Genomic DNA, 26422 nt, shown 5'->3' on the forward strand with positions numbered 1-26422 from the left:
AGTGAAGTAAGCCCATACTTTCAAGGAAACTCTCGTCTTGTTATTTTCTCGGCTGCAATGCACATTGGAGAATCGAAGCGTTAAGGGCATTCAGTCACTGCGACCGATAAAGTTCGTTAACAAGAAACCCGTCGTTTCTGTCCGAGTGGCTCACAACCTGTTTCCGTTCGTTAGCATTTGCTGACAATAGCGAGTTTTAGTATTGCGTATTTGAGCGAACGCAAGCACTGTTCGTTTGCGTGAGCGTTGCGTGTCCCACACTGCGCGTGCGCGAAGCTCTAACTGCGGTCTCAGATTGGCGCATGGCGACGACGCCGATGCGCAACCTAGAGCACGCATCGCTAACGCAAACGCACGGCACTTGCATTTGCTCGAATACGCAATACCAAAAGTCTCTCTAGTGCTACCAACGTTTTCTTCGTCGTTTTTATATTCTACTTTGTCCTAACAAAGCTGCAAATAAGAGTGCACATGGCATTCCGTGTTGCATTTCACCCCCCCCCCCCCCCCCCCATCCTTCTCGTGTAATGCAGCAGTTCATGCGAATGTATATTGAGGAGGGCTGTAAACTTGAATTTCAAACATCGTGCCTAAGTATGCGAGGCAGGATATGTAAGACGTACATACATACTCGAAAAAAAAAAAAAAAAAAAAATGAAACCAAAAAAAAAAAAAATGGCAGTCACCTTTAAAGCCTAGAATGGGAATGCAGTATTTAAGGAGCGGTGGGCGAAACTTGCTTAAAAAGGCACTAAACGTCACGGGACGCTATGGGGTTATGTAACACATGACGTCACGTGCCCTGGACTACGCACGGACACACTTCTGGAAGATATAAAGCATGTTATGCTTTAAAAAAAAATAAGATGAAGAAAGGGAACTTTATGGTGAAGGCGATCGATTGCATTCAATCATTGGCGCGCGTATCTGCATTTCGATGTGCTCCAGCAGCTAGAGGCCCGGTGCGCTTTGACTCGCAGCGAATAAACGTCACGGGTCGAGCTCGCAATATATTTCCGACGGCAGTCTCGGGAGGCTGGAGGGCCACGTCTGCCGTGTCTAGATCGGACGCGGCTATGGCTGCGCTCGATCCAACGACGCTTTGTAGAACTCCGCCTTTTCTTCTTTTTTTTTTTTTTCCCCGATTGTCGTCATGGCAACATTGCCGTAGCAACACGGCTCAAAGACGTGAGATTTGTCGAAGACGGCGTTGGCGACTACCAGCTGCTGCATTTGGAGTGCACTAGATGTTTCGTATTATTAGAAGAAAAAAAAAAATGTGTTCTTGTGCATTGTGGTCCACTTTCCTGTGCAGTGCCACGGGCCATGGGGGTATTTAAAATAACACATTTAGGACTTAGAGAAATCATTGAAATATCCCCGTAACAAAAATAAATAAATGAATAAATAATGTTAATGTGTTTATGAATTTTTTGTTTGGAGCTGGTTAAATCTTTACTCAGGGCCACTTTTCCTAAAACAACTAAGTCATTGTCTTGTCACATCGCGTCTAAAGGCCGCAATTTCAGAGACGAATGAACTTTCCCTCGATAAGCAATGACGAGTGCCTCAGGTGCAACGTCTTGTGTGCGCAGTTATTTGAATCGGCAGGGGGAATCTCCGCCTTGCGAATATGCATGGCGCATCCGGCGCGCGCACACGTTTACATTTTTTTTTTTTTTGTGTCACCGGAACGGAACGTAGGAGGCCAGATACGTATGTCCCATGCGAGAACTCGGGTTCTCTAGATCTGTGCCCACACACACATGCACACAGAGAGAGACAGACAGACAGAGAGACAAACACGAGCGTCCGACATTGCGTCCAAGCACCCACTTTCGTTTGTTTTCTTTTGGAAAGGGAAAGAAGATGGGGGGGGGGGGGGGGGCGGGGGGCGGCCTCTAACGGACCACTTTTTGCTCAACTCGACAACGTTGATGCGATTTGGGAATAGAGCGCGGTCATCCCTCTGCGTTTTTACGACCCTTTACGTCGTACCGCACCCGCGCTCTACCCTCAAAGAAAAAAGTAATAATTATAAGAAAAAGAACGTAAAGTGTGCGTCCCCACGAAATGGGTGGACGGTTTTTGAGGTTCTTGATTTTTTGCTCCGTGACAAAAAAGTGAGTCTCGGAAAATGGTCTGTGGCGATGGAGGAGAGCAAACAACCCGCCGCGGGTGGTTCGGCGACCTTCCCTTTTCAAGATAGTGCTCGGTCATCTTACCGATGCTTTTTTTTTTTCTTCTTTTTTTCTGATAGCTTATTTTTCTTTTCCCAAGTAGTGCGCGTGCTGCTCTAAACAGCGCGTGTAGTTTCTTCCACTCCGCTTACGGCGAATGCCGCTTATTGTCGCATCGGTTAGGAACGTACAGTCGGGGCCAGCCTTCTTTCTTTGTTGCAGTTGATTTCCGCATATGGCTGTTTCTCGAGACCAAAAGGTGGCCTCGACATAGAGGCCACCTTTAAAAGCACATCGACTTTCTTTTGCCGTCTAATTGTGAGGTACCCGAGGAAGGTTTCGGTGCTCTCGATAGATTAATGAATATTTTATGGTTGAAAATGAAAAAGAGGCGACAAGTAGAAGCTTTTTTTTTTTTAATTAAAAAAAAAGTTAATTTTAGTGGTAGGTTTTTCCGATCGGCGATCGATTATTGCTTCAAGAAGCAGTTCCAGACTGGAGTCCCTCTTAACGCTCACGACTTAACGCTCACTATGTGGCCTTTTGCAGTGGTAAGGCTCAATTCATCCAGCGGGCCTTTTTTCTGCACAAGACAACCGGTTCCGTCCACGCCCTTACTCCAGTTCCATCTCTTATTCTTCTTCTCCCGTAATCCCATGGCTGGCTCTCTTGACCCTCCTGCGCCGCTGCGTCGTCGGGTGTCGTGGCACCCGGTCCGTGGCGTTGTCCTCCTTTCTGAGAGAAGGTTAAAAATAGCTGGAAAAGCTCCTCCCACCGAGCCCTTCACTTTTTTCCAATTTAGCGGAGCGAACGCTGAAAGGGGGGGCGAGTGGAGAGGAGGACACCACCAATCACGGCGAACAGAGAGCTTTGTGAGAGGCACTTGTCCTGCTCTTCTGTACCTGCGACAGAGAACACGCCCGGTGAAAATTGCGACCTGATATATATATATATATATAATTTCTTCGGGAAACTGTTTTTCGCAGCTCTTTGTGTTACAGGAAGCTATTCTGTCTTGAGAGTTGGTTGACCTTCTGTGCGCAATGAACGAGGCTCGCACTGCGGTGTCACACACGGGGGATAATCGTTGCAACTATGTCGTCGGGTGGGACATTATGCGGAATGGACTCTATCGTCCTGTCGGAAAGGTATCGATTCACGGTTAGGGAAGGGTTGGATGAGAAGAGGGGGGGGGGGGGTGGGGGGGGTTGGCCCTCCACCGCTCATAATGGGACGTTGATGTGCCGGAACCACCCGGCCTTTCTAACGTGCTCAGCCTTTCCCTTTGCCGAGCGCTGTCGGCGCGCCCTCACTCATTGATTTGCAATTACGACGATTCAAGATTTCTTTTTTCTCCTTCTGGTCATTTTTTTTTTCTATATCTAATGTATTTTGTTTGGAGGACTGCCACCGGGATATCACGCTCGGAGACGGACATTCTGTTTCATGGATCTATGAAAAGGGAAAAAGAACAAATGTGTGTTTTTTTTTGTTTTTTTTTTGGGGGGGGGGGGGGGGGTTTTAATAATTTTAGATTATCGGTTTGCGTTTTCTTTTTTTTTATTCAGTTTAATTTTTCTTTTAAGTTTTCGTTTTGTCGAAGATATTGTTAATGGAAATATAATTACTCGGCGAGGAAGAAAAAAAAAATATACGAAGCGCATGCGTTTTTTTTTTTTTTTTTCCAGTGGTTAGTGGGTGGTTGCTCTCGAATTATATTTAGTCCGTCCTTAGCGTATGACGCGTGTATTGCATTCATGGGCAGAGACACACGGAGACGAAGAGATAAGCGGTATACTGTGTACGTGCTGTCGTCTTTTTGCCACTAATTTTGGAACTATATTACGATCGAGAACAACGCGAAACATCTGAACCGTGGCCTATTTGCTGTACGAGGTCCAGCATTTACGCACTAACCGATTTCAACGAAAAACGTGCCGCTGCAACACGCGAGATATTTCATCCTTATTGTCATCCGGCAGTGGAAAGTTCTGAGAACTTGTTCTCATAACTATCGTTATATCGTGAGAACACTTTATGTAATCACAAAAGTTGGTCCGACATAATGTTACGTTGGCACTAAAATTGTCGCAAGATAGAGTTACGTTGCCAGAAAAGTTGTCACAACATAAAGTTACGTTGTCACGGAAGTTTCACCGCATTAAAATGCGATATCACGAATGTGCTTGTAGAATGTCGTCTCGATATAATCACGGAATGCCGAAGCTTACACGCCTCCGCTCGTCGACGTGCCCGGACGTAAGGTCCGTTCTTTTGTCTCAAGTCCCGACATTCTTTCACCATAAAATGGAATAGAGATTTTCCAGTGCATATCCCTGGTTAAAATTTGCTAAAGTTTTCTGACTTCTCGGTATTTTGGAAAGGTCAGTTTATTTAAATGTCAACTCTCGGTCTCGGCTTTTCAAACTGGAAACTGGAGCGATATTTTGCGTTCCCGCATTAAATTCCGGACATGGTGTTTAGGTTTGCGATATTTTCCAATCTCTCTTCTGTCGATCCGGGGAGCGAAAGGTGCGCGCACTTGGTTACAAGGAGGCGCTTCCGTTATACGGATCGTACTTTTTAGGAGTATTATTCTAAGAAGGCTTAAAGTTAATATTTTCTATATTAGATTGGGGTTAACTGTCTCAATTCAAAGCACTGGCAAAGGTGGCGCAAGCTGCCACCCTATTCTAAGTGCTCAGCCATGCGCGCATCCCTCCATGCGTACCTGCGCCCTCTAAGGTTGTGATACCGTGACTTTGACTGCTCAAATGCCTACGCCTTGCATATCTTCAGAGACACCGCTCCCTACCAAGAAGCACTACAAAGTCCTCTTGATAGCTTTCATTTCCAGTGATGACGACACGGCCTGTACTCTCGCAATTCACCTTGAGGATACCAGGTCGTCCTTCGCGTAGCGGCCGACCGTCTTGCTCGAACTGTTCTTGTATGGGAAGGGAGTCCTCGTTTGCCTTCTTTCCCTCTTTTTTGTACCTTCCGTATCTCTATCATGGTTTCCGTTGTGAACATACGAGGTGCTATCTTACGTAGTCCCGCGGCTGTGCCTCACGATGGTGTGGAACTATTTCCTTCAGAGACCTGTCGTGCCCAATCTAGCTCTCTTTCCGATCAACCTGTTCGTTTTTGCTCCCTTTTTGTTCCGCGTTGACTTTCGGGGGTCTTTCCTCTTACAATCACACGCCGTTTATCGTACGCCTCTGTTACTTTAGCTAGTCTCTGAATTAGGAGTACAGGCTGCTCATGTCGCCTTATCTATGAAGTATACACAGCATTGACTTGGACCGTTTCGCACCTCTTTCCATTACCATATCTCTATCACGCTTCCCTCTCCTGTCTCGCTTCCTCCAAGAAAACGTTGTTCCTTCCTTTTTTTATGTTTTTTTTTCTGGCTCCTTCACGTAGCATACGTTCTCGAATCACTTTACCGAGAGTAATATTGTAGACACGTAGCAAGCAGTACTTACTTCCGCCAACAAGCTTTGAGCCCCCCCCCCCCCCCTTTTTTTTTTCCTCTTCTGTCTTGTTTCTTCCACATCGTTGTTTTTATACGTTTACAATGTGTGTTTCCTTTCAATCTACCCTTTTTTTCCCCCGTTTTTTTTTTTTTTTCGTCTTACGTATTTCTTTTGCTTCTTTTCCCCGAGGCGATCCCGCCTATTGGTAACGTCGCGACAATCGCTTCCGCTTAGGCTCCCGAAAAGAAAAATATAGGGAAAACTCTCCTCCATTTCCGCTACGAAAAAGGACCCACTCTTTCTCAGAGGGCATCATTCCGAGGAAGCCAGTTTTTCGGCACTCTCTTCTCGTATTCGCCGTTTTTCTTCTCTTCTTTTTTTTTTTTTTTTTTTTTGCTCTTTTCTGTTTTACTTTATTCCCCATCTTTCCCTATGGTTCTTGGCTTGTCCCTACACACACGAATGTATATTCATGCGGGCCGCTGTCGAAAGACTGGTCCCCCGTTTTGCTCGTATCTGTGTACCTTTGTTGCGCGTCGCGAAGAGGCGGACGTTTGGGGAAGGCGGTCGTTGCCGCCTGCTGCCTTTGTAGCTTACCTGGTGGAGCGGAAGTTGATATTGGCAAGGTGCACGCGTGAGCTACCCGTGCTACGTAGAGGTGTCGGCTCCCCCCTCCCCTTTCTCTCTCCTTCTCTCTCTCTGTCGCTTTTTCAAAGCTACATGGATTTTTCTTTTACTTTCATTTTTAGGGTTGCGTTATATATATATATATATATATATATATATATATATATATATATATATATATATATATATATATATATATACCGCACTCCCCGAGTGTAGGGCGAATTTTGGGAAATGACGGAGACAGCGAATGTTATAACTAGGGGCACTAAACTCGTCAAACACAAAGTTGGAGCCGAAAGTTCGCAAAGTGCCCCGATTGGACGTCGGCGAAAAAAACGCGAAGTCGTCGTTGTGTTGGGCCAATCGGTGCGCTCCGTCAACTTCGGCCCAAACTTTGTGTTTGATGAGTTTAGAGACCTAAAAGTGTAAAATATCTAGTAAACAATTTTTTTTTCAAAAGCAGAAAGTTTTTTTTTTTTTTTTAGAAAATATAGGGGAAGTTTATATTTTGGGAAGATTTTGTAGTTAGGAACCACTGTACAAAAGCATTTTCTTAGCGTAATGCAGCCAGTAAGGTGCGTGTTAATTAGCGCATAACTCCTTGACGTCACTAAAAAATATGAACACCAACCAAGCCCTTCTTTAGACCGTTCCATTAGGTTCATAGCAGAGAGGGTAATAGAGAGAGAAAAAATGCCCTCCATGTCTCACCCCTTACGTCGTCTGCTCCGCCGAGTGGGCTGTACCAAGCATCCGGCTGGCGTGCGAACTCTGTTTAAAATTGCGTCATTTTGGAAATTTCAAGTGCAGGCGCGCAGATTTGGTATGCCAGTTACCGTGTAATACCATGCTAGATAAAAAGACTAACAAGGTCCTATTGCGCTGTTTCCTACATGCAAATAAAAGAAAATAGGGAAAACTGTCAGATTGGCCGGTCTCTCCGGTGAAAAGCAAATCCGGTTGCTGTACCCTTCTTCCTATACAAAGTTCGTACTGGTGTAGGCCTTTAGCGACCATGAGTGGAAGTCTGAAATAATAAATAAAAACGTGCTCTCCTGCCGCAATACAAGCAGTAGTTAAGGGTAGTACTGCCGGCTGACTCAACTGCTATTTAAGTAACGGAAAGAAGATATGCTAGTTGATCATTTACCGAAATGGAACAACAGAGAGCTATAGGCTGATTTTGGAGTAGCCATATCCACTTCACAACGGCAGCCACGAGCGAGAGTTCAATGTGCGGTACAGCCCGCCGGCACAGCCCAAAGATGGAGAATTTCTACAAATCATGAACCAACTAGCCCGCCAAAAGGTGTTACTTGCGGCAACCTCCCGGTTTGTCGTCTGCTAGCGGAGTCGGGCGCGTGCCCTCTCTCTCGTTTTACCCCGCCGAACCCGCTGAATTTCCCGGATGTATGGAGAGGGCGCTGCTGTCGAAAAAAATGGTGCTGCCCAGAGAGTGCTAAATGGAATGGTCTATAGGGGTCCCTATAGAAGGGCTTGGTTGGTGTTCAAATTTTTTAATAATTAATTACTCCCAACGATACAAATCCCTGTCAAATGTGTACTTTTAAACTCCTTGACGTTTCTTGGATATTTCTTACGTGATAGTTAGTTTCCCGTGAGACTTGTAGCATCAAGGAATCAGTGTGATACTTTAGTGCTGCGTTTTTTTTTTTTTTTTTTTGTCGAATTGCATTAGTTTTTTTTTTACTAAACAGATTGAAAAATATTAAAGGGTAACTGCAAAGAAAAAGCATTTTTTGTTTAAACAGCCTAATCGGGACAAGCATGTCACAAAACAAATCTTCCGCGAGAAAACAAGTTTTTTTTTTTAGCAATATTTACGCAGCGTGACGTAATTTAGTCGGAGTCACAACCTCTCCACATTTGAAACTCCCGCTCTTTCGACGCTCGCGGAGTGCCTGTTATAAGTCACTCCGTGACGTGTAATACCAACTTTGTGGCGCGCGATTTCAAACGGACGAAATAGCCGCAAACTAAAATCATGCCCCGCGCAATAAAAAAAATGCTGTCAAATGTTTTTGTTGAAAAAAATGTTTTGTGACATGCTTGTCCCAATTAAGCTGTTTAAAAATACACTTTTTTTTTCCTTTGCAGTTACCCTTTAAGGAGAATTGCTTGTTCAACACCCTCTTACGTTAAAACTTTTTTTCGTTTTTTTTTTTCTCTCTAATTTGTGTATCTTGCATAAAGACAAAAGCCGTATTGTTTGAAATGCAATGGAATTGTTGCGGAGTGGGTTACTTCAATTCGATTTTTAGTTAAGATGCCAAGGACGACGTGCGATTTCTGGAACAGGTGACTGCTCAATCTGGATCCTTCGTGATGACAATGGACATACCATTTTCTTTCTTTTTTTTTTTTTTTTCTTTTTAGAGCCTTGGATGTATTTGTTGATGTTGCTGTTGTTCCGTTTTGTTGGGTATTTTCTCCTCTGCTAACTCTCTAACCATGGTCTTTCGACACCATTTTCGCCTGGAACAGCCCTTTTCTCATTAACCGAATAACTCGAATAACTGCGCAAATCAGTGTCTGCCCCCAATTTTTTTTTTCTTTTTTCTGTGCTCCTGTGATTCCCGCATAACCCGACTAATCTTTTTCACACAGGGAAGTCGTCGTGGAATTCCTCTGGACTCGGTACTGCTAGCCAAGAAGCTCGAATACTTCGAGGTGTGTTCCATCGCCACGGTGTGGCGCCCCGCTCGCTCTCTCTCTGTCTCTTTTTCTCCCTTTCTTTCTCTGTTCGTGTGTTACGTGCCTGCAGTCCTCTTGGTGTCGTCGGCCCGCCAGGAATCCGCGCGTCGCCCGACGTGTGTCTTGTGTCTTGTTGTTTTATGTCTGATGCATCCCAAATTGTCTGCGTAGCCTGCTGCCGTCCGTGTCGTGTCGTAGCGCTGTCGTCCTGTGCTCGTGCCACCTTCTTTATGTAGCATGCGTGTTTGTCGTGCGCTTTGGTGTGGGTTGTGGAGGTGGTGAACGTTTTTTGCGTGGTACCATTCAGCAACCAACGTATCACCGAGGAGGTTGTTTATGTACTGGCTGCCGCACCACTGAGGGTAAGCCCTACTGGGACGATGAACTACCGCCATCGATGAAAGTTTATATACGAGTTGTTTTCCTCAAAAGAGGTCCGTGTGGGTTCTGTGAAGAGACCTCTTCGCACCACAAAAGGGGTCGAAAGTTATTTGGGCCTTGCCAGTGTGCGTGCCAGCAGATTCTTTTTAAACTAAGTCTATTTAGTTTTTTTTTTTTTTTAATATTTGATATTTTATTTCTTAAGAAAAGCGTAGCTTCAATTAAAACTGAAAGTGAACCAGGAAAGCAAATGTAGATATCGAGGTCTTGCTTTATTTTTCGAAATCGAAACACATCATGATGTGCTAATCTAAGTTTGATGAGCCGTTCCAGCCAATCCGGGGACGTGCGAGTGTCAGGTGACCTTGAGGAGGGGCGCGGGCCCAGCGACGCGCGTAGTCGCGTGACTTGTTCGCGGCGCTGGTTTGGCTGGAATGGAAGATGAGACCTTGCGACTTCGATGGCACTATTCTTTGTGGTTTGTAAGTTATAGTCTCCACCCACAATAAACAACGCTCCACTCAATGCAGCTTTGTGCGTTGAATCATGGAGATATCAAAACCGCTGTGCTGAACTTTCGGCGTCACATAAAGAATGCCAACGCGGGACACAAATTGAACATTACTGCTGGTTCAGCATTCGGTTGGGACTCTCATTCTATTAGTTTTTATTTATTTATTTATCTATTTATTTATTTATTTCATACCTGCAGCGCCAGTGGCATTAAAGCAGGGCAAAAGAAACATTACAGTGGAAGGTATTGGGCAAATCGAAACAGAACAATAACTACATGCATATATGTGCAAACCACCAAAAAAGGCAGACTTTAAGATCGCAGAAAAAATTTAAAAATTAAAGATAATTGAAAGAAAAATATAATTGCTTGTAGTGTTTACGATTTCGAAGGGTAAAGAGTTCTAATCCCTTCCTGTTTTAACAACATTTGAGTTCTTAAATAAGTCGTATTTAAACATGTATTCTTTGACTTTAAACGGACGATCAAACATAGGGGATACATTATTCTCCCTAGTAATGTCAATGTGAGTGCTCCATGTCCAACGTAATGCTGATGTATCAGTCGTGCCCAATGCCCTATAGACATTTACCCTTGACTCCGGCCACGTTGTTCACGTATTCGGTAGGGGGCACGAGAAAAAAAAAAGAGGAAGACGTTACAACCTAGAACAAGTAATATATATATATAGATATATACAGTCGCCATAAAAACGTGTGCACATCCGAGTTGCGTGGCGAGTGGAGAGCAATGTTTTCCCCATACCGCAAGTTCCACGATTCAAGATGGCGACGACTACACGGAAAACGTGGAACATCAAGCACTGCTGGTTTCTAATCTTAGAGGTACTGTAGCCACACCTCGGATAAGTTCTTTTTCTTACTTTTTTTATGCTTCTTTAAGATCAAACGCTAACACATAAAACAATGGAAAAAAAAAAAGGACTATTTGCTAAGTTAGACTAGTGCCTAAAAAAAAGATCGGGTTGTGTGTGTGTTTATACAGCCTAGAACTTGGTCTGCCTCACAGGGGCGACGAGTCTCCCAGCTGTAGATGAGAAATTTAGCCAGTGCGGTACAGCCGCTAGCCTGGGGTCTTTAACGTGCGTCACGCAGTAGTGGTACTCGACCGCGCGCCGGTACGATGCTCATCCAGATCGAAACGGGCAGGGGTGGGGCTCGAACCCAGGATCCCTGGGTTCTGCAGCGCGAGCTTTCGCTCCACGTGCTCCAAGCTGGTGTGCGCTAGACCACTCGGCCACCGATCCCCCCAGACTAGTGCCTAGTGCCTACTTTCTGCGAACGCAGTCTCCAGTTCCAGATATATAACTCGATGACACTATTGGATAAGTTCCAAACTTTTTTGTCCCATATCTGTCACCTTCTCGACAAAGCCGTAGATTACGGTTTCGCCAGTTTGCCGCCGCCCGTTCATCAATAACGGCTCTTGTCTATCAGAAAGTGACTGCCCCTCCGCATAGGTGTCACTAGTTGGGTTAACAATTCCCTATCCCGGTCACACCGGAAGGAAGCTCCCAGCCCAAGTTGAGGAGCTCTAGTTTCTCGCAAACGGGCCGTATGCCGAAACATAGGACCCGTAAATAATGTTTTAACGATGGTTTGCACGAACAGAAACCGCCTTTTTTCATCTAGCTCTAGCTCAGCATTAAGGCCACCGCTCGTTGACGGTTACGTTGGCTTTGGACGCAGTTAGCGGCCGGCTCGTGTATCCGGGCGCTTCCTGGCCCCCGACGACGGGCGTGGCGTCCGAATATCTCGCTTCCGGCCGGTGTCCCAGCCACAATGAAGGCGCTGACGGCTCGCGCGGAAACGCTGCCACAGCGTCGTGCGCACAGCGCTCTGGCTGCTTCCTTCCCGCGCGCGACACGGGGGTTCTATCCTCCGTTTCACCTTATACCACGGGTCGCGGTGAACGCTAACGAGCCGTTCCAGCCAATCCGGGGACGTGCGAGTGTCACGTGACCTTGAGGAGGGGCGCGGGCCCAGCGACGCGCGTAATCGCGTGACTTGTTCGCGGCGCTGGTTTGGCTGAAATGGCCCGCATAGCGTCCGCTGTGATCCACCGTCAAGCGAAACCAAGTGCGGCCGCAACGCGTCGTCCGCTGGCGCGCAATTACCCGCCCGCGTTGGGGACCGTTTAAATCCGCCGAGGGAAGAAGTGTCTGCCTCCCGACTTTTATCTCGCGTCGCTGGACGGAAACTAGAACACACATAAAAATATAAATAAAAAGCTTCGCGTGCCTCGCTTGTCGGTGGCACGTTCCACTCCCCATTATCATTGTTGCTTTTTCTTTCCCTTTTTTTCTTTTTTTTTTCACGCAGGCTGCGTAAGGGTTTTTGAGCCTCGCTGGGTGCATGTTCCTATGGTGCATGCCGCGCGGATTTGTCGGCGCGGCAGAAGGCAAGTTTCTCCCGGAAAAGGGGTGCAGCTGGTGCTTGCTTGCGGCGTGCTTGCTGCGTGACTGTTTCAGTCTGAGGACTATTGTTTGCTAACGGCATCACCTCGCTTTGGTTGTGTTTCCGAATTCGGCGTGAGCGGTAGCTGCTGCAGTCGAATCAGGCTATATCGAAGTTAGAGGGGAATGTAAAATAGTCGACCAACGGGAACTTACCTAATAGAGCATTCAAGAACCGTCGTACGTTCCCCTGCTTTTGAGCGCGCCGCCGCGCGCCTCGAATGCGCGGCGCCGCTGTTCGTTGAAGTCAGTCACGTGAGGAGCAGACTCCGAATGCCATGTGCAGGAAAGCCGGTGCTACGGGGATGAACGCGCAACTCTGGCACCCGTAGGGAGCCTGTACAGGAACTCTAATTGACGAAAACCGCTGGCACCACCACTCGCGCGCGCGTGGCTGCGACCTCAGCAGTGCGGGCAGCAAAACAAGAAAGTAATAAAAAAATAGTCAAAAACTAAAAACGCGAAACGCGTAAACAAAAAAAAGAAAAAAAGAAATTGCTTCATCCGTAAAAGAATTAAACCAGCAACGAAAAAACAAAAAAAAAAAAAAAACTTCTGTAAAATTAGGCAAAAAAAAAAACGCAAAACAAAAACGTTGACCGGAATAGGTGAGCAATGAGAAACAAGGCGTTCAGAGCGCGATAGCACGATCTTTGTCGACACACTCATCCATACTCCCGTTTCACGATAACTTGGCAAACTGGGGAGGCTACGGCCCCCGCGACCCAATAAGAGCGTACGGAGCCAGGCACGTGATGCCGCGTCACGGGAGCGTCTTTGTCTCTGCGCCAAATGCGAGACCCGGAGGCTGTCGTCTGCTGGCAAAGAGTCTTCTGCTGCGAGGCCAGAGAACTTCGAATGAACGTCCACCGCCGCAACATTGCCGTCCACCAGAGTAGCGTTCTTTTCTGAAAAAGTTCATGAAACAACCATACGCTCAATTTACCAGCGATTCTGCGGTGGGTGCTAATGCCAGGACGACGTTTTGAGCGGAAGTCCTCAACTACACGGCTGCGATCGCTGCTCAAACATCGTTCGAAAGCTACGTTGTTCTCGGAAGAGCCTTGATCCAATTAAGTATCATTGAAAAGTAACATATCTTCGTCTTTCTTCCGTGTCGTGAAGCGTAATGTCGCTAGAGATGCAGTCGCGCAAGTGAAATTGCCGTTAGGACAAAAAGAAGCCTAGAACTACATTTTTGTCGCGTACGGCGCTATTGCTGTGGCGGTAACGAGGCCTCCGACGCTCTTATTGGGTCGCGAGGACCGCAGCCTTTAGTTCGTAAAATTATCGTGAAACGGAGCATAGCCAAAGATTCCACTTTTTTTTTCTTCTTTAAATTCTAAAAATTAAGATTCGGGTTCTGGTCTTAGGGTCTAGATTTAGATTTAGATTTTGATGTTTCCTAATCAGCTCGCCTGCACACTTTTAATTCCTGCTTTTTTTTTTTTTTTTTTTTTTTTAATGGGCTTGGGTTTGTTTATCCTCATTGCGTGCCCAGGGTTTGTTTATCCTCATTGCGTGCAAAGTGCGCGGCGACGGAAGTGTTCGGGGAAAGCCTTCTTACCAGGGGTGCGGCGCGCGGTTCGGGACGTATTCACTGTTCAAAATTGAAAATATTTCGAAATATCCGGGTTCAACATAATCGGGCTCGACTGTAATATTTCTCATTTCTCGCAACGCACTTGTATGTGTATTTCTTATTTCCTGTTTTTTTTTTTTTTTTCTTACGTGGTTCGTGTCGGTTCTTAAGCACCAGGTCATGCCCCGTAATTGTGCGAAGCAAAGTTCGCAGCCATCGAGAAAGGTCGTATTACGTGGTGCCTAGACCGATCACTTCGCTGAGACAACAGAATGTCCTCGCTTTCCTCCCAGACAGGGCCGACTCAGCTTTCGTGGGGCGTAACTACTTTCTTCCGTTTTTCTTTTTTTCGCTCGGGCACCAGGCGGCTGCTGCTCATCTGCGTAATTAAAGTTCGCTTTGCCGCCTCGCACGCACGAAAGGGTTCAAATATTTTCCTTCCTAAGTGCTTCTTCGGGATGTGAGTAAAAAAAGAAAGGAGAGAAGGAAATACAAACGAAATGGTATTAAAACGAGGTTGAAAAAAAAGGGGGGGGGGGGGGGGTGCGTGTCAGCATATTGTTTTTCCTTGTCTCGTTCTTCCTGTTTATGTGATCAAAGCTTAGTTTTGATCTTGTTTTCTTCCGGCGCGTCAGCGCGGCTTGCGGACAAAATCAGCAGCTCGCGCGCGAGCTAAGCTAGCTAAATAGTTTATCGATCAAAAAAAAAAAAAAAAATGTAAAGAGGATACTAAAAAAAAAAAAAAAAAGAAAGTCAGGAACAAAATAGGAAAAAAAAAATGTAAAGACGGTGAGTGATGCTCTGGAGAAAGAGAGAGAGAGCGAAAGTTCATTCTGCCTTGCGAGCGACGAGACAGAGGTGCCGACAAGTGCTCTTGACAGGCGCCGTGTTGATGAGCCGCGCCGGGTGCTCAGAAAGTGGTTCTCGCTCCCCCGTCTCCGCCAATCTTGGCTCTTTACTCCGTGTCACCTTGCGGCGGACCGCAGCGGAAGCTATACTCTGCGCCCATCCGAGGCAATCCAGCGCCGGGAACGTACACCGCCTGACTCCGCGTCCCTGGCATCGACTGCGCTCCTCTCGAAGATCACGTGACTCTCACGCGGCATTGGATTGGTTCCGATGGTTCGGGGCGTCGTCTGCAGTCCGTCGTGAAGTGGATCGGAGTATGTACGCCGGCGGCCGGAAGGTTCACGACGGCGGCACTCCGGAATGAAAGCGGACGCGTCGAGGACCGAGTCAAACAAATCGTTGCCAAGGAAAGGGCTGACGCCACCCGTTTCTTTCTCACTTTTTCTTCTCTAGTTTTAATATTGCGGTTCATTCTTGTGTCGTCCCGTTTGATGCGGTTGGAATGTTCCGTTTGCTCGACATCTCGGGGAAGGATGGTGTTATCTATTGTTGTTTCGGTCTGCGTTGATGTCCTTTGTGTTGACGTTTCTGATCGGCTTCGGCGACTTATTCCGGCTGTTGCAGTCGTATCTCTCCTTGTCTGTTTGTGGACCTCGATTGCTTTTGCGGAGATGGAATGAGACGGAATCGGAACATGGTTGGCGGATCCTGCCATCTCTCGTCAAAGGTTGAAGTGTCGGTTTATTTTTTAAGTTCATGCGAGGTACGTTGGATGCGATGGAGGATGGAGAGATGTACGCTGTAACTGGGAGATTACGTGTTTACAGTTTATCCGTATTTTTATTTTTGTGGCTCGCGCCATTTAACGGATTTGTGAGGCTTTCCCGTTACGGTGTATGGATGGAAAGGGTTATTTGGCTTGCCTGCCCGATCCGCGCTGTTTCGAATACGTAACGAGACAAAAGGTACAAGTAGAGAAAGCAAACCGGTAAAACGTCTGAAAGCAAAAGACTGGTATAAGCGAAGCACATATACGAAACAAGAAATACGACATTCACTATTACTACTACACGCGAGTCGGTGAAATTTTGGTAGACTGGTTCCAATATGGGCTCGTAGACTATTCAAGACAATTAAAGTCGCTGACAGTTTAAGGGACGCAAGGCGAGGCGACTTCTGAACATGCCATCGTTGCTTTGCACCCAATAAGATTGCACACTTAGGGCCGGTTGCACCAACGTCGCTTATCTTAACCCAAAGCGGCGCTTTCCTAAGCCGGCTTAGCGCCCTAAACCGAGCTTAGGTAAGCACGGGTTTAAATTCCGGTTGCACCAACGTTAAGCCGGCTTTACAGACGCGCCCCTAGCTAAACGCTGGATTTGCGTAGGGAATCTAGGGACAAACAGAGCAAACTAGGGAACGCTCAGAGCGACGAATCCGATTGGCGGAGAGGAATCACATGATGTAAAAAAAAAAAAAAAAAAAAAAAAAAAGATAAACTGCCGTAGTAGTTGTCGTCGGCGTCTGCTTTTGGCTGTATTTCTTCGGTGAGTAACAAATTAAAGGTCTCCAAATTCAATCATTTTTTCGTTTAACTTGCAATAACAGAAGTCAAAGCTTCAAATAAACACGAATGCTCTTTACATCTGTGATTGTGTGTTTAATATCGGTTGATAACAGGATATTTTGACAGTGGTAGTAGTTTTCGTGCTCACATTTTGAGACGAAGGAGCCATCGGGGGCCCCTAAACTCATCGAACGCGAGAAAGACACTCTACTCACTACATCGCTGAAGACAAAACATCATGGATATAAGTAGGCAGGTAAGATGACTACTAAAACTAAGTCAAGCCTGAGACCGATGAAGTTCAAAACAGTGACGAACTCGCCACGGCAGCTGCGAAAATGCCCGGAAATCGTCGAATAGAAGTCGTCGAGAGGTCAGGTCACGAGACCTCGCATCGACGGTACTCGTTGCTATCAGCAAGGTGACAGAACTGCACTGTACCGTCGTTGAACATCCCCTGCAGCCTCAAACGGACTTCAGTTTCACACTGTCGAGTTCAGAAAAAAAAAAAAAAAAAATTCCCACTAATCCATCACATCGTGCCGATAAGAACGGTCGTCTCTTCGCATCACCTGCCCCAGCCTGCCCCGATACAGCAATGACCGAATCTAACATAGTAGTCGTTACGATTTGTCGTCGCCACGAATGAAAGATATGAAGCAAAATATTCCTAAAAAATCGCGAAAAAAAGTTACGGAGGACACAACAAGGCGCAAGTTTCAACTGAATTTTATTGAAAACGTCTTCCGGTATATAGTCTCAACGATCGTCACAATGACAACAAACGACAAAAGTAAAGGGAAAACACCATCACAGAGCACAACTCGGAAACAACAGTATCTCGTTCTCGGGAAACGAATGAAAGATATAAAGCAAAGTATATAAAATGCGATCACCAAAAAAGTTAGTTATGGAACGATACAGTTTTCTGAAGCCAAGATTCTACTCGCGAGATAAGGAAAATTCACTGAAGATTGTCTCAAAACTCAGAAAACGAAAGAAATTGAATTTTCGCTGTTTTATTACTTAAAAGCGCCGCAAACTAATGCAAACGGCAGAGGTGTCGACAATCAGCTGATCGCCGAGATCATGTACTGCCACTATTCAACGCGCTGATCAGATTGAAGGATACGCGCTACAAGTGTAAATAAACAAGGTGGTAAATAACAATACGTTACAGCTATGCGAAAATTAGTAAGTACATACGAATAAGCTCGTTGACAGAATGTGGGGATTGTGATCCCTCAACATTCTGTCGCGTCAGCGTTTTGGCGCGCCTTGGCGGCCGCGCCGACGTAGCGAGAGGTGGCGCCGCTTACCACTGTGAGTGGCTTCCTCCTCTCCCCCCTTGGGGCGATTTCCGTAACGGACCCCCGCACAAAGGAGATCGACGTGTCGCTCCTTGATTGGCCACTTCGCCCCCGCCGTTATCTTAAAACCAGCGGACAGGAGTCTCGCTTCCCTCTTCTTCCTGGGATTCGGCGGCGGCGACAACGGGGACCCTTCCGGCGCACCGGTGAGCGTTTACCCCGTACTTTGTACCTTTGTGAACGACCGTTCGGCCGTGGGCGATCTCCACACCGACGGCGTTCACCAGCTTATAGCCGCTGTGTTGTTGTTATTTGTTTCATTGTAAATAAACAGTTTATCACCGTTACCAACGTGACTGGTGTCTGTTTGCGCTCAACGAGCAGCATGCCACGCGAGTACGAACCCGCTTCGCGGTAGAGCGTCTCGCCGCGAACGTGGTACTCCCAAAGGCAGTGGCCCTAAGGAGAACCACAATTTGGCGCCCAACGTGGGGCTGACGACCAGAACCCTGGTACGTCTGTGTGTGGCGACTGCTGCCGAGTGACGAGTCCTCGCGCAACCAGCGCTTACCGTGACGATGCAGACCGACTTCTCGGATTTGCTCACGCTGGCGACCGCGGCCGACGCATTCGCGCGGCCCCCACTTCAACGGGAAGCCGAAATGCCAACCCTCCAACGAGAAGCGTCCTACGGCGCACGCCTGGAGCCGAGCGTGGTTCCGACGCCATTGCGGACGGGCGCCATCGCTCCCGGATCTTCCCTGAACGCACGTGCTCCGCCGCCGGCACAAAGCGAAGCCTACCGGTCTCCCCACGGAGAAACCGCTGCGGCGCCTCACCACACCTTGCTCGAAAACGCGGCACGTGTGATTGAGAGTCTGACAGGTGCGTTGCGAACGACAACACTCGCACCACAGGCCCAACGACCTCCGGTCCGGATTCCCGTCCCGACTTATCGGGGTTACGCAGACAAAGCGAGCGCTACGGACTTCCTTAACGATTTACGGAAGTACCAACGCGCGATGGGAATGTCCGATCGTGAAATACTTGAGCGCATTCTGCCAATCGCGCTCGTCGACGAAGCCGCCCGCTGGTTCCGACTTGTCGGTGACCAACCCGGAACGCTCGATCAGTTCCGAGAAGCGTTCCGCCGCGAATTCCTTCCCGCCGACTACGAGAGAAGGATGCGGCGGGAGCTCGAACAGCGAACCCAGCATCCGGACGAGTCCCTGCTGGAGTTCGTACGAGCCATGCAAGAGCTCTTCGAGCTCGCAGAACCCTCAGCTCCCAATGCAGAGCGAGTGGAACGCGTCATACGCCAAAGCCACCCGACTTTCGCTGCGTATCTTCGAGGCAGCCGTTTCCGCGACCTGAACGAGCTCGCCTCCGAGGCCCGGCGCCTTCAGGGTGACATTCTCGCTGCCCGTGCGTACCGGCCTCCGCCTCCAGCGTCAGCGGCACTCGAACCGCGCTGCGCGTGGAGCGGGGACACGCCATCCCGAGCACCAAGGCGCTACGATTCCGCAAACTATGCGGAAGATCGGGGCCAAGACACGTACGCAATCTCAGATCGTGCGCTCGACCCGTACTCCTACGGTAGACGAACAAGCCGGCCGACGCCGCAGTTCAGAACCACCGACTCGCGCCCCAACGAGGCAGCGAGGCAGGAGCAAACGAGGCTCCCTCAAGGTCAGCGAGCCGATGCACGCTACGACAGAGCCGGCGAAAACCGAAACGCACGGCGGAACCCCCAGCGAGGCGACGACAGAAGATGTTTTCGGTGCAATCGCCCCGGTCATCTCGCTCGCCAGTGCCCGGAGCGGCCGAACACGGAATCGCACCGCGCGGGAAACGAGCAAAGCCACCGGTAAACGGCCCTTGGACGGACGGACCGGTGGCTAACAAAGAATCGGAGGGTCCCATGGCCACTCTTTTGCCGACCGCCTACAGAATAGGCTTCCCGACCGGCACGCCGGCACCGTTCATTTCTGTAACGATCGCCGGCAAGGCATTCAAGGCACTCCTCGACACCGGAGCAAGCGCTTCGATGTTCGGCGACGAAGTGTTGACTCACCTCCGACAGAATTCTGTCCGACTCCGAGAATGCAACACTGCCTTTCGCCTAGCCTGCGGAACCGCCCTTTCGGCTGGTACCGCACGGCTGGTCGCGAGATGGGAGAATCGAGTAAGACGACAACGCTTCGTTCATCTCCCTGGCCTATCGGTGCCCATTATTTTGGGCAGAGACTTCCTTGCCAAAACAGGCATTGTAATCGACGTCAGCAGCGCAGGCTATCGGGAGGGCACGTTTGCACCCCTGAAACCCTTCTGCGAACCCCCGGCCGTACCGCCAACGCCACCATTGGCGCACGCGACGAGCCGTCGAGAGGAAGCGAGGGACTCCCTAAACCGAGTCATTGACCCCAAGACACCGAGTCCAGCGCCGATGGCAGCGAGCGCCGCCCCCATCGGGGAAATGACGCACCCACTGCTCACGCAATCATGCAGCGTGTCAGGGCGAGAAAAAGCCCGACTGTCGTCGTTGTTGCGCCGCTATGACGCAATGTTCACGGACCGACCGGGCTGCACAAACGAAGTGCGCCATCGCATTGACACGGGCGACGAACTGCCAAGAAGGCAGAACGCTCGACCCGTAAGCTTGGCTAAACGAAAAGCCATCGACCGTGCCCTGGACGAAATGATCGACACCGGAGTTGTCCGGCGATCTAACAGCCCCTGGGCATTCCCCGTGGTGCTGGTCCCGAAGAAAGACGGCAGCTCACGTCTTTGCGTGGACTACCGCCGTCTGAACGACGTCACACGAAAGGACGCCTACCCGCTACCGAGCATCGACTCGATTCTGTCCAACTTGGGCAGTGCGCGGTACTTCACCACCCTGGACGCTAGCCGAGGCTACCTCCAGGTTCGGATGGAGCCAGGTGACGAGGCAAAAACAGCCTTCTGTTGTCACCGCGGGCTTTTCGAATTCACACGAATGCCCTTCGGTCTGTGCGGAGCGCCTATGACGTTCCAGCGATTGATCGACCGAGTACTGGGAGAAGCCAAATGGAAACACGCAATGGCCTATCTCGACGACATTGTCGTCTACTCTAACACCTTCGAAGATCACCTACGTCATCTCGAGGACGTACTCGACCGCCTAAAAGCCGCGGGAATGACCCTGAACCCCGAAAAGGCTCAAATAGCCGAAACCCGCATCGCCTTGCTCGGGTTCGAACTGGATCGCGGGCGCCTTGCGCCACATCCCGACAAACTACAGGCAATCCTGGAGTTTCCTGCGCCAACCGACGTGAGCTCCCTCCGTCGCTACCTGGGAATGGTGAACTTCTATCGCCAATTCATCCCAAACTGCGCGACGCTTCAAGCACCACTGACACGCCTATTGCGAAAGTCCGTGAGTTGGAGCTGGGGTCCCGAGCAGGAAGCGGCCTTTCGCCGCACCTCCCGAGCGCTCGCGGACACAGCTGAACTCAAGCTACCCGACTTGAACAAGCCCTTTCTGATCCAAACAGATGCCAGCAATCTTGGCTTGGGCGCGGTCCTGCTCCAACAGCACGAAGGTGTACTCCGACCGGTGGCCTTCGCCAGCCGCTCGTTGACGCCAGCTGAAAGGAACTACAGCACATGCGAACAAGAGTGCTTGGCCATCGTCTTTGCACTCCGGCGCTTCGACATTTATGTCGACGGGACCACGTTCGGGATCGAAACAGATCACCAAAGCCTAATATGGCTCTCCCGACTTCGCGAACCCGCTGGTCGCTTGGCAAGATGGGCTTTGATGCTGCAAAAATACGACTACGTCGTGCGGTACCGGAAAGGCAGCACAAACGTGGTGGCGGACGCATTGTCACGAGCCCCCGTAGACTGCACACAGATTTCCGCAAAGACCCAGGCCGAGCCAACGACATCCACATTGTCAGGCGAAGCCGTGACTCAGTCCCAAAGGGAGGCAGCAGATCTGACCACCCCGGACGAGACGATCAACCACCTAGACGCAGTGAGCGCCGTGGGAATCGTGTTCAGCAAAGAAGAGCTTCTGAAAGCCCAGCTGAATGATCCGTTTTGTCGAAAGGTGATCGACGGACTCGCGGAAGAGTCGGACGCCGTGGAGGCGGGCGGTGCGACCGCCGGGCGCAACACTACTGGTATTGTAGTAGGCGCCGAGTGCCGGGACGCATCTGGTATTGGTGCGGGCACGGAGGATTCATATCTGCTGAGCAATGACGGGCTCTTGCTGAGGTACATACCCTCCGAGAACGACTCCGACGAGGCGTTCAAGGTAGTGGTACCCCGCAGTCTGAGAAACGCAGTTTTGCGCTACTATCACGACTCGCACTTGGCCGGACACGCGAGCGGCTCCAAGACTTACTCAAAGTTATGTCGCATCGCCACCTGGCCGGGCATGAAACGGGACGTTTTCCGTTATGCCCGCACCTGCCACTCTTGCCAAAGCTTCAAACCGAGAGGCGGCAAACCGCCGGGCCTAATGCAACCGATTCCGAGCCAGCAATCATGGTCTCTGGCAGCCTGCGATGTGGTCGGCCCCCTACCGAGGAGCCCTAAAGGACATCAGTATCTACTGGTTGTAACTGACCACTTCAGCAAATGGACGGAACTTTTTCCGCTCCGTAAGCTGACAGCCCGAGCGATCACGGAGAAGCTCATGGAGGTTTTCACCCGTTTTGGATTCCCCGAAGCTCTTTTGACTGATCGAGCGAGCTACTTCGTCGGGAAGGTATTCGTGGACGCGTGCAAGGCCCTTGGCATAAAGCACAGAACAACCACGCCCTACCACCCGCAGTCGAACATCACGGAGCGATGTAACAGAAACATCAAACCAATGCTGGCCGCCTTCGCGGAAAGGCACCGTGACTGGGACGCATATATCCCCGAGATCGGGTTCGCACTTCGGACCACTCTCAACCGTTCGACGGGCTTCACCCCCGCTTTCCTCACATTCGGGAGAGAGCTTCCGAACCCCATGGACCGTGTCCTAGGGACGAGCGCCGGGGTGGACAACGCGCAGCCGACGCAAACGGACCACGCGCGACAGCTACAAACTCGGATGACGGAAGCCTTCTCGGAGGCGCGTCGCAATCTCGGGGTAGCGCGAGCGAAACAAAAAGCTCAGTACGACCGCTCGCATCGAGATCTCCGCTACAAAGTGGGCGATCTCGTCCTCAGACGCAACCATGTTCTGAGTGATGCCAGCAAAGGCTTCTCGGCAGCTTTGGCTCCGAAGTGGTGTGGCCCGTACCGAGTGCAGGAACTTCTCTCCCCACTCGTGTACAAGCTGACAAACTTGCAATCAAGAAAAGTCGGTGGGCCGGTACATGTGTGCGATCTGAAACCCTACCATGAGAGGGAAAACGGGGCCAACGAGCAAACTCAGCCCCCGCAGAAACATGCACACGCAGCGCGAGACGACGCCAGCAGCGAACAACAGTCGTCTCGCTACAATCTGCGGAGACGGAGGAACTATTATCCGAAGTTTTCGTAGAGGCAGCCCCTGTAGGTGGCGAAATGTCACATTAAGGGAAGTGCAACACACAATGCACCTGCTGCCTTCGCGAACGCGCCAGACACCATTGTTTACTGGCAAGCAGTGACCTAGATACGTCACCTCAGCGTTCGCTCCCGGATGAACCCGTAGGGGAATCCCCCAAACACGGCTTCCGAGGGAAAGGGTACGCGTAACTGCCATTGGTCAGTTATCGCCACCTACGCTCACGTGTGCCACATGTCAACGCAAGAGCGCGGTGCGACCGTCGTCACAAGCGGTAGGAGACCAAGTGGTCATTCTACCGCAGTACGTTCCGCACCTACGAAGAGGACATCCAGCCTTTGCTTCGCGTCGTTCTGGAGCTGCTGTCTCCTGGCTACGGCAGTTCAGCGGTGTCCAGGGACCAGAGCTGCCCGTGACTCGTCAGGCGGCCCCGCTACCCCAGCCGGCCGCGGACCAAACCAGCAACCCGTCGTTTTCGTGGGCCGTCAAGAGATCGACATCAGGCCAGGGGCGGCCCGCTCATCATCTTCGGGACCCGCGCCGCGGTCGAAAAGCTCGCCGACCAGGGACCAGCTGTTCCCGTTTCGTCCCGTAACAAGTCCAAGGGCCCCAGGGACCTGGCACAGTTCGCCCGGCAGGTCTCGCAGGCATTGCACTACATCCGCAGCCGAGGGATGATCCACCGGGACCTGGTCGTCCGGAACATGCTCGTCGATGAACACGGCTGCTACAAGGTCGCCGACTTCGGCCTCTCCAGGAGCACTGGAACTCCGAGACGGACGTGTACCACCAGAAGTCCAAGGGCGCCCTCCCAGTGCGGTGGATGGCTCCGGAGTGCTTGCACCTTCAGGTGTTCACCTTCAAGTCCGAAGTCTGGGCTGTCGGAATGCTGCTGTGGGACAGTCGTCACTTTGGGCTCGACGCACTCCCCCGTCCTGGGCGCTCAGGACGTGACCCGCCACGTGCGCGGCGGTCACGGAATGACGCAGCCGACCGACTGCCGCTGAGAGCTGTACCGCTGGTGAGGGACCGTTGGACGAACTTTTGAAGCATGAACGTATGAGCCGGGCTGTTGTTACCCGTGTGTTGCAGCCGCTGGCGGCCTTTTTATTTTTTTATTTTAGTCTTGTTGTGTGTTTGTGTTGGTCCACCCGTTTGCGGGTGACTATTGGCTAAGGAGGGGGGAGTGTGGGGATTGTGATCCCTCAACATTCTGTCGCGTCAGCGTTTTGGCGCGCCTTGGCGGCCGCGCCGACGTAGCGAGAGGTGGCGCCGCTTACCACTGTGAGTGGCTTCCTCCTCTCCCCCCTTGGGGCGATTTCCGTAACGGACCCCCGCACAAAGGAGATCGACGTGTCGCTCCTTGATTGGCCACTTCGCCCCCGCCGTTATCTTAAAACCAGCGGACAGGAGTCTCGCTTCCCTCTTCTTCCTGGGATTCGGCGGCGGCGACAACGGGGACCCTTCCGGCGCACCGGTGAGCGTTTACCCCGTACTTTGTACCTTTGTGAACGACCGTTCGGCCGTGGGCGATCTCCACACCGACGGCGTTCACCAGCTTATAGCCGCTGTGTTGTTGTTATTTGTTTCATTGTAAATAAACAGTTTATCACCGTTACCAACGTGACTGGTGTCTGTTTGCGCTCAACGAGCAGCATGCCACGCGAGTACGAACCCGCTTCGCGGTAGAGCGTCTCGCCGCGAACGTGGTACTCCCAAAGGCAGTGGCCCTAAGGAGAACCACAAGAAGAACCAACGGGAATACAGACGTGAGCCCCACAGCTCCGTACGTTTCTCGGTTAGGGCTAACACGCCCTGAAAGTGGAGAGCCAACTTGAAAACAGGGGTCGATAAACACTTCACGCGACAATATTTTGCATCCTTGTCACAATCGAAAGTCATTTTGTCGAGACTTTCACGCTGATGTAGCCTAAAACACTTTGCACAACCAATTTCGTCCACCGCGTCGACCGTGACAAACCAGCCGCCATGTTTTTAATCCAGGATTAAAGGGACCATGAAATGATTTTAAAATCGAGTTTCATCCACCGCACGTCGTAAAAGGTGTGAAAAGAAACACAAAAACACAAAAATAGGGAGCCAAAAAAAATTATTTGCTATAGAACGTTTAAAAGAAAACTGGACTCTTTTGCGCCTTCCTTCCTTCGCCTGTTCACTACGATGCATACGCAGAATCGGTGCACGTCAGCCGAATCCACATCGCCTATTAAGTAAGAGCCTACCTCACCAGCACCGCGATCGTAAACAATAAATAGCCGGCGAATGTTTCCTAAAAGTTTTGTTAAATAATATTCAGATCCACATTTTGTAGCATAATTAGAAATGTGTGGCGAAAATTGCCAAATTTGATAATGCTGAGAGCCAAGCGCCATCTATCGTGTGGTAAACGAAGCAACTACTGCGCCTGCGCAGTAGGGCAGGGCCGCCAGTTACTTGGGTGACGGCGACCGACGAACATTTATTTTGGTTGTTTTCCTTCCTCTCAGAACTCTGACTGACTGAACGTTTATTTTTCTACGTGTTCTTCCCGCGCGTGCCGACTTCAAGCAGCAAGAAAACAGTACTTAAAACAGACCACGACGAACAAGAACGCTGGATTCACCGACTCCGACGAAGCGTATAGGCCTAGCAGGCATTCCGACTCGGCGCTGCGTTGCTTCGTCGCAAGACCGTCTGCCTACGACCGGCTGGCGTGCTAAATGGAATATGCCCGCGCGACCCTTGTGGACCCTTCCCGTATTATAGTTTGATCACTGACCTCAATTCTAGATTAAGAGGTGAGGAGGTCAATCTCTTCCCCTTGTTTTCCGAGGCAGTGTTGACGAACACTCGTCGAAAAGGGACTCTCGTCGATTCTATCTTCTTGTTTTGTGTGATATAGAGCTGAAATAAACGCCGTATGGATTGCCTTCGTAACACGGTATGTACACTTTGTTATTGGTATGCCATTTTTATTCTGACAGACTGCACGTCACTGTCGACCCCGGTCCAACCTTTCTTTGCCGAGTGTCGCGTCAGTATCGAGTTGCAATCGTAAAAGAACGGTCCCGAAGCGCTTACCAACAGCGCGAATACAAGACTTCCATCAAGCGCGCGCGTCCGCTCCGAGTGTAAACAGGTATTTACGTGGCTCTTGCTGACACTCGTAGTTCAAACGTATCTTTTTTAACGTCGGCTCGCTCCTGCATCTC

At 50.0% G+C, this 26422-nt stretch overlaps 1 protein-coding gene across 9 annotated transcripts in view; it reads left to right on the top strand.

The window, feature by feature from the left end:
• LOC8036906 (disks large 1 tumor suppressor protein) overlaps positions 1–26422 on the top strand; it is a 645442-nt gene that overhangs the window by 375276 nt on the left and 243744 nt on the right. For 4 of the 9 annotated variants that reach the window (XM_042293831.1, XM_042293829.1, XM_042293830.1 and 1 more), the window contains exon 6: positions 8918–8980. The exons of the other annotated variants lie outside the window; for them this stretch is intronic. In XM_042293831.1, coding sequence (XP_042149765.1) covers positions 8918–8980 — 63 coding nt within the window. The remainder of the gene's footprint in view (positions 1–8917; positions 8981–26422) is intronic. 9 annotated transcript variants of the gene reach the window in all.

This window comes from Ixodes scapularis, unplaced genomic scaffold (genome assembly GCF_016920785.2).
Source record: "Ixodes scapularis isolate PalLabHiFi unplaced genomic scaffold, ASM1692078v2 PGA_scaffold5__190_contigs__length_132052651, whole genome shotgun sequence".
In the NCBI taxonomy this organism is placed as follows: Eukaryota; Metazoa; Arthropoda; class Arachnida; order Ixodida; family Ixodidae; genus Ixodes; species Ixodes scapularis.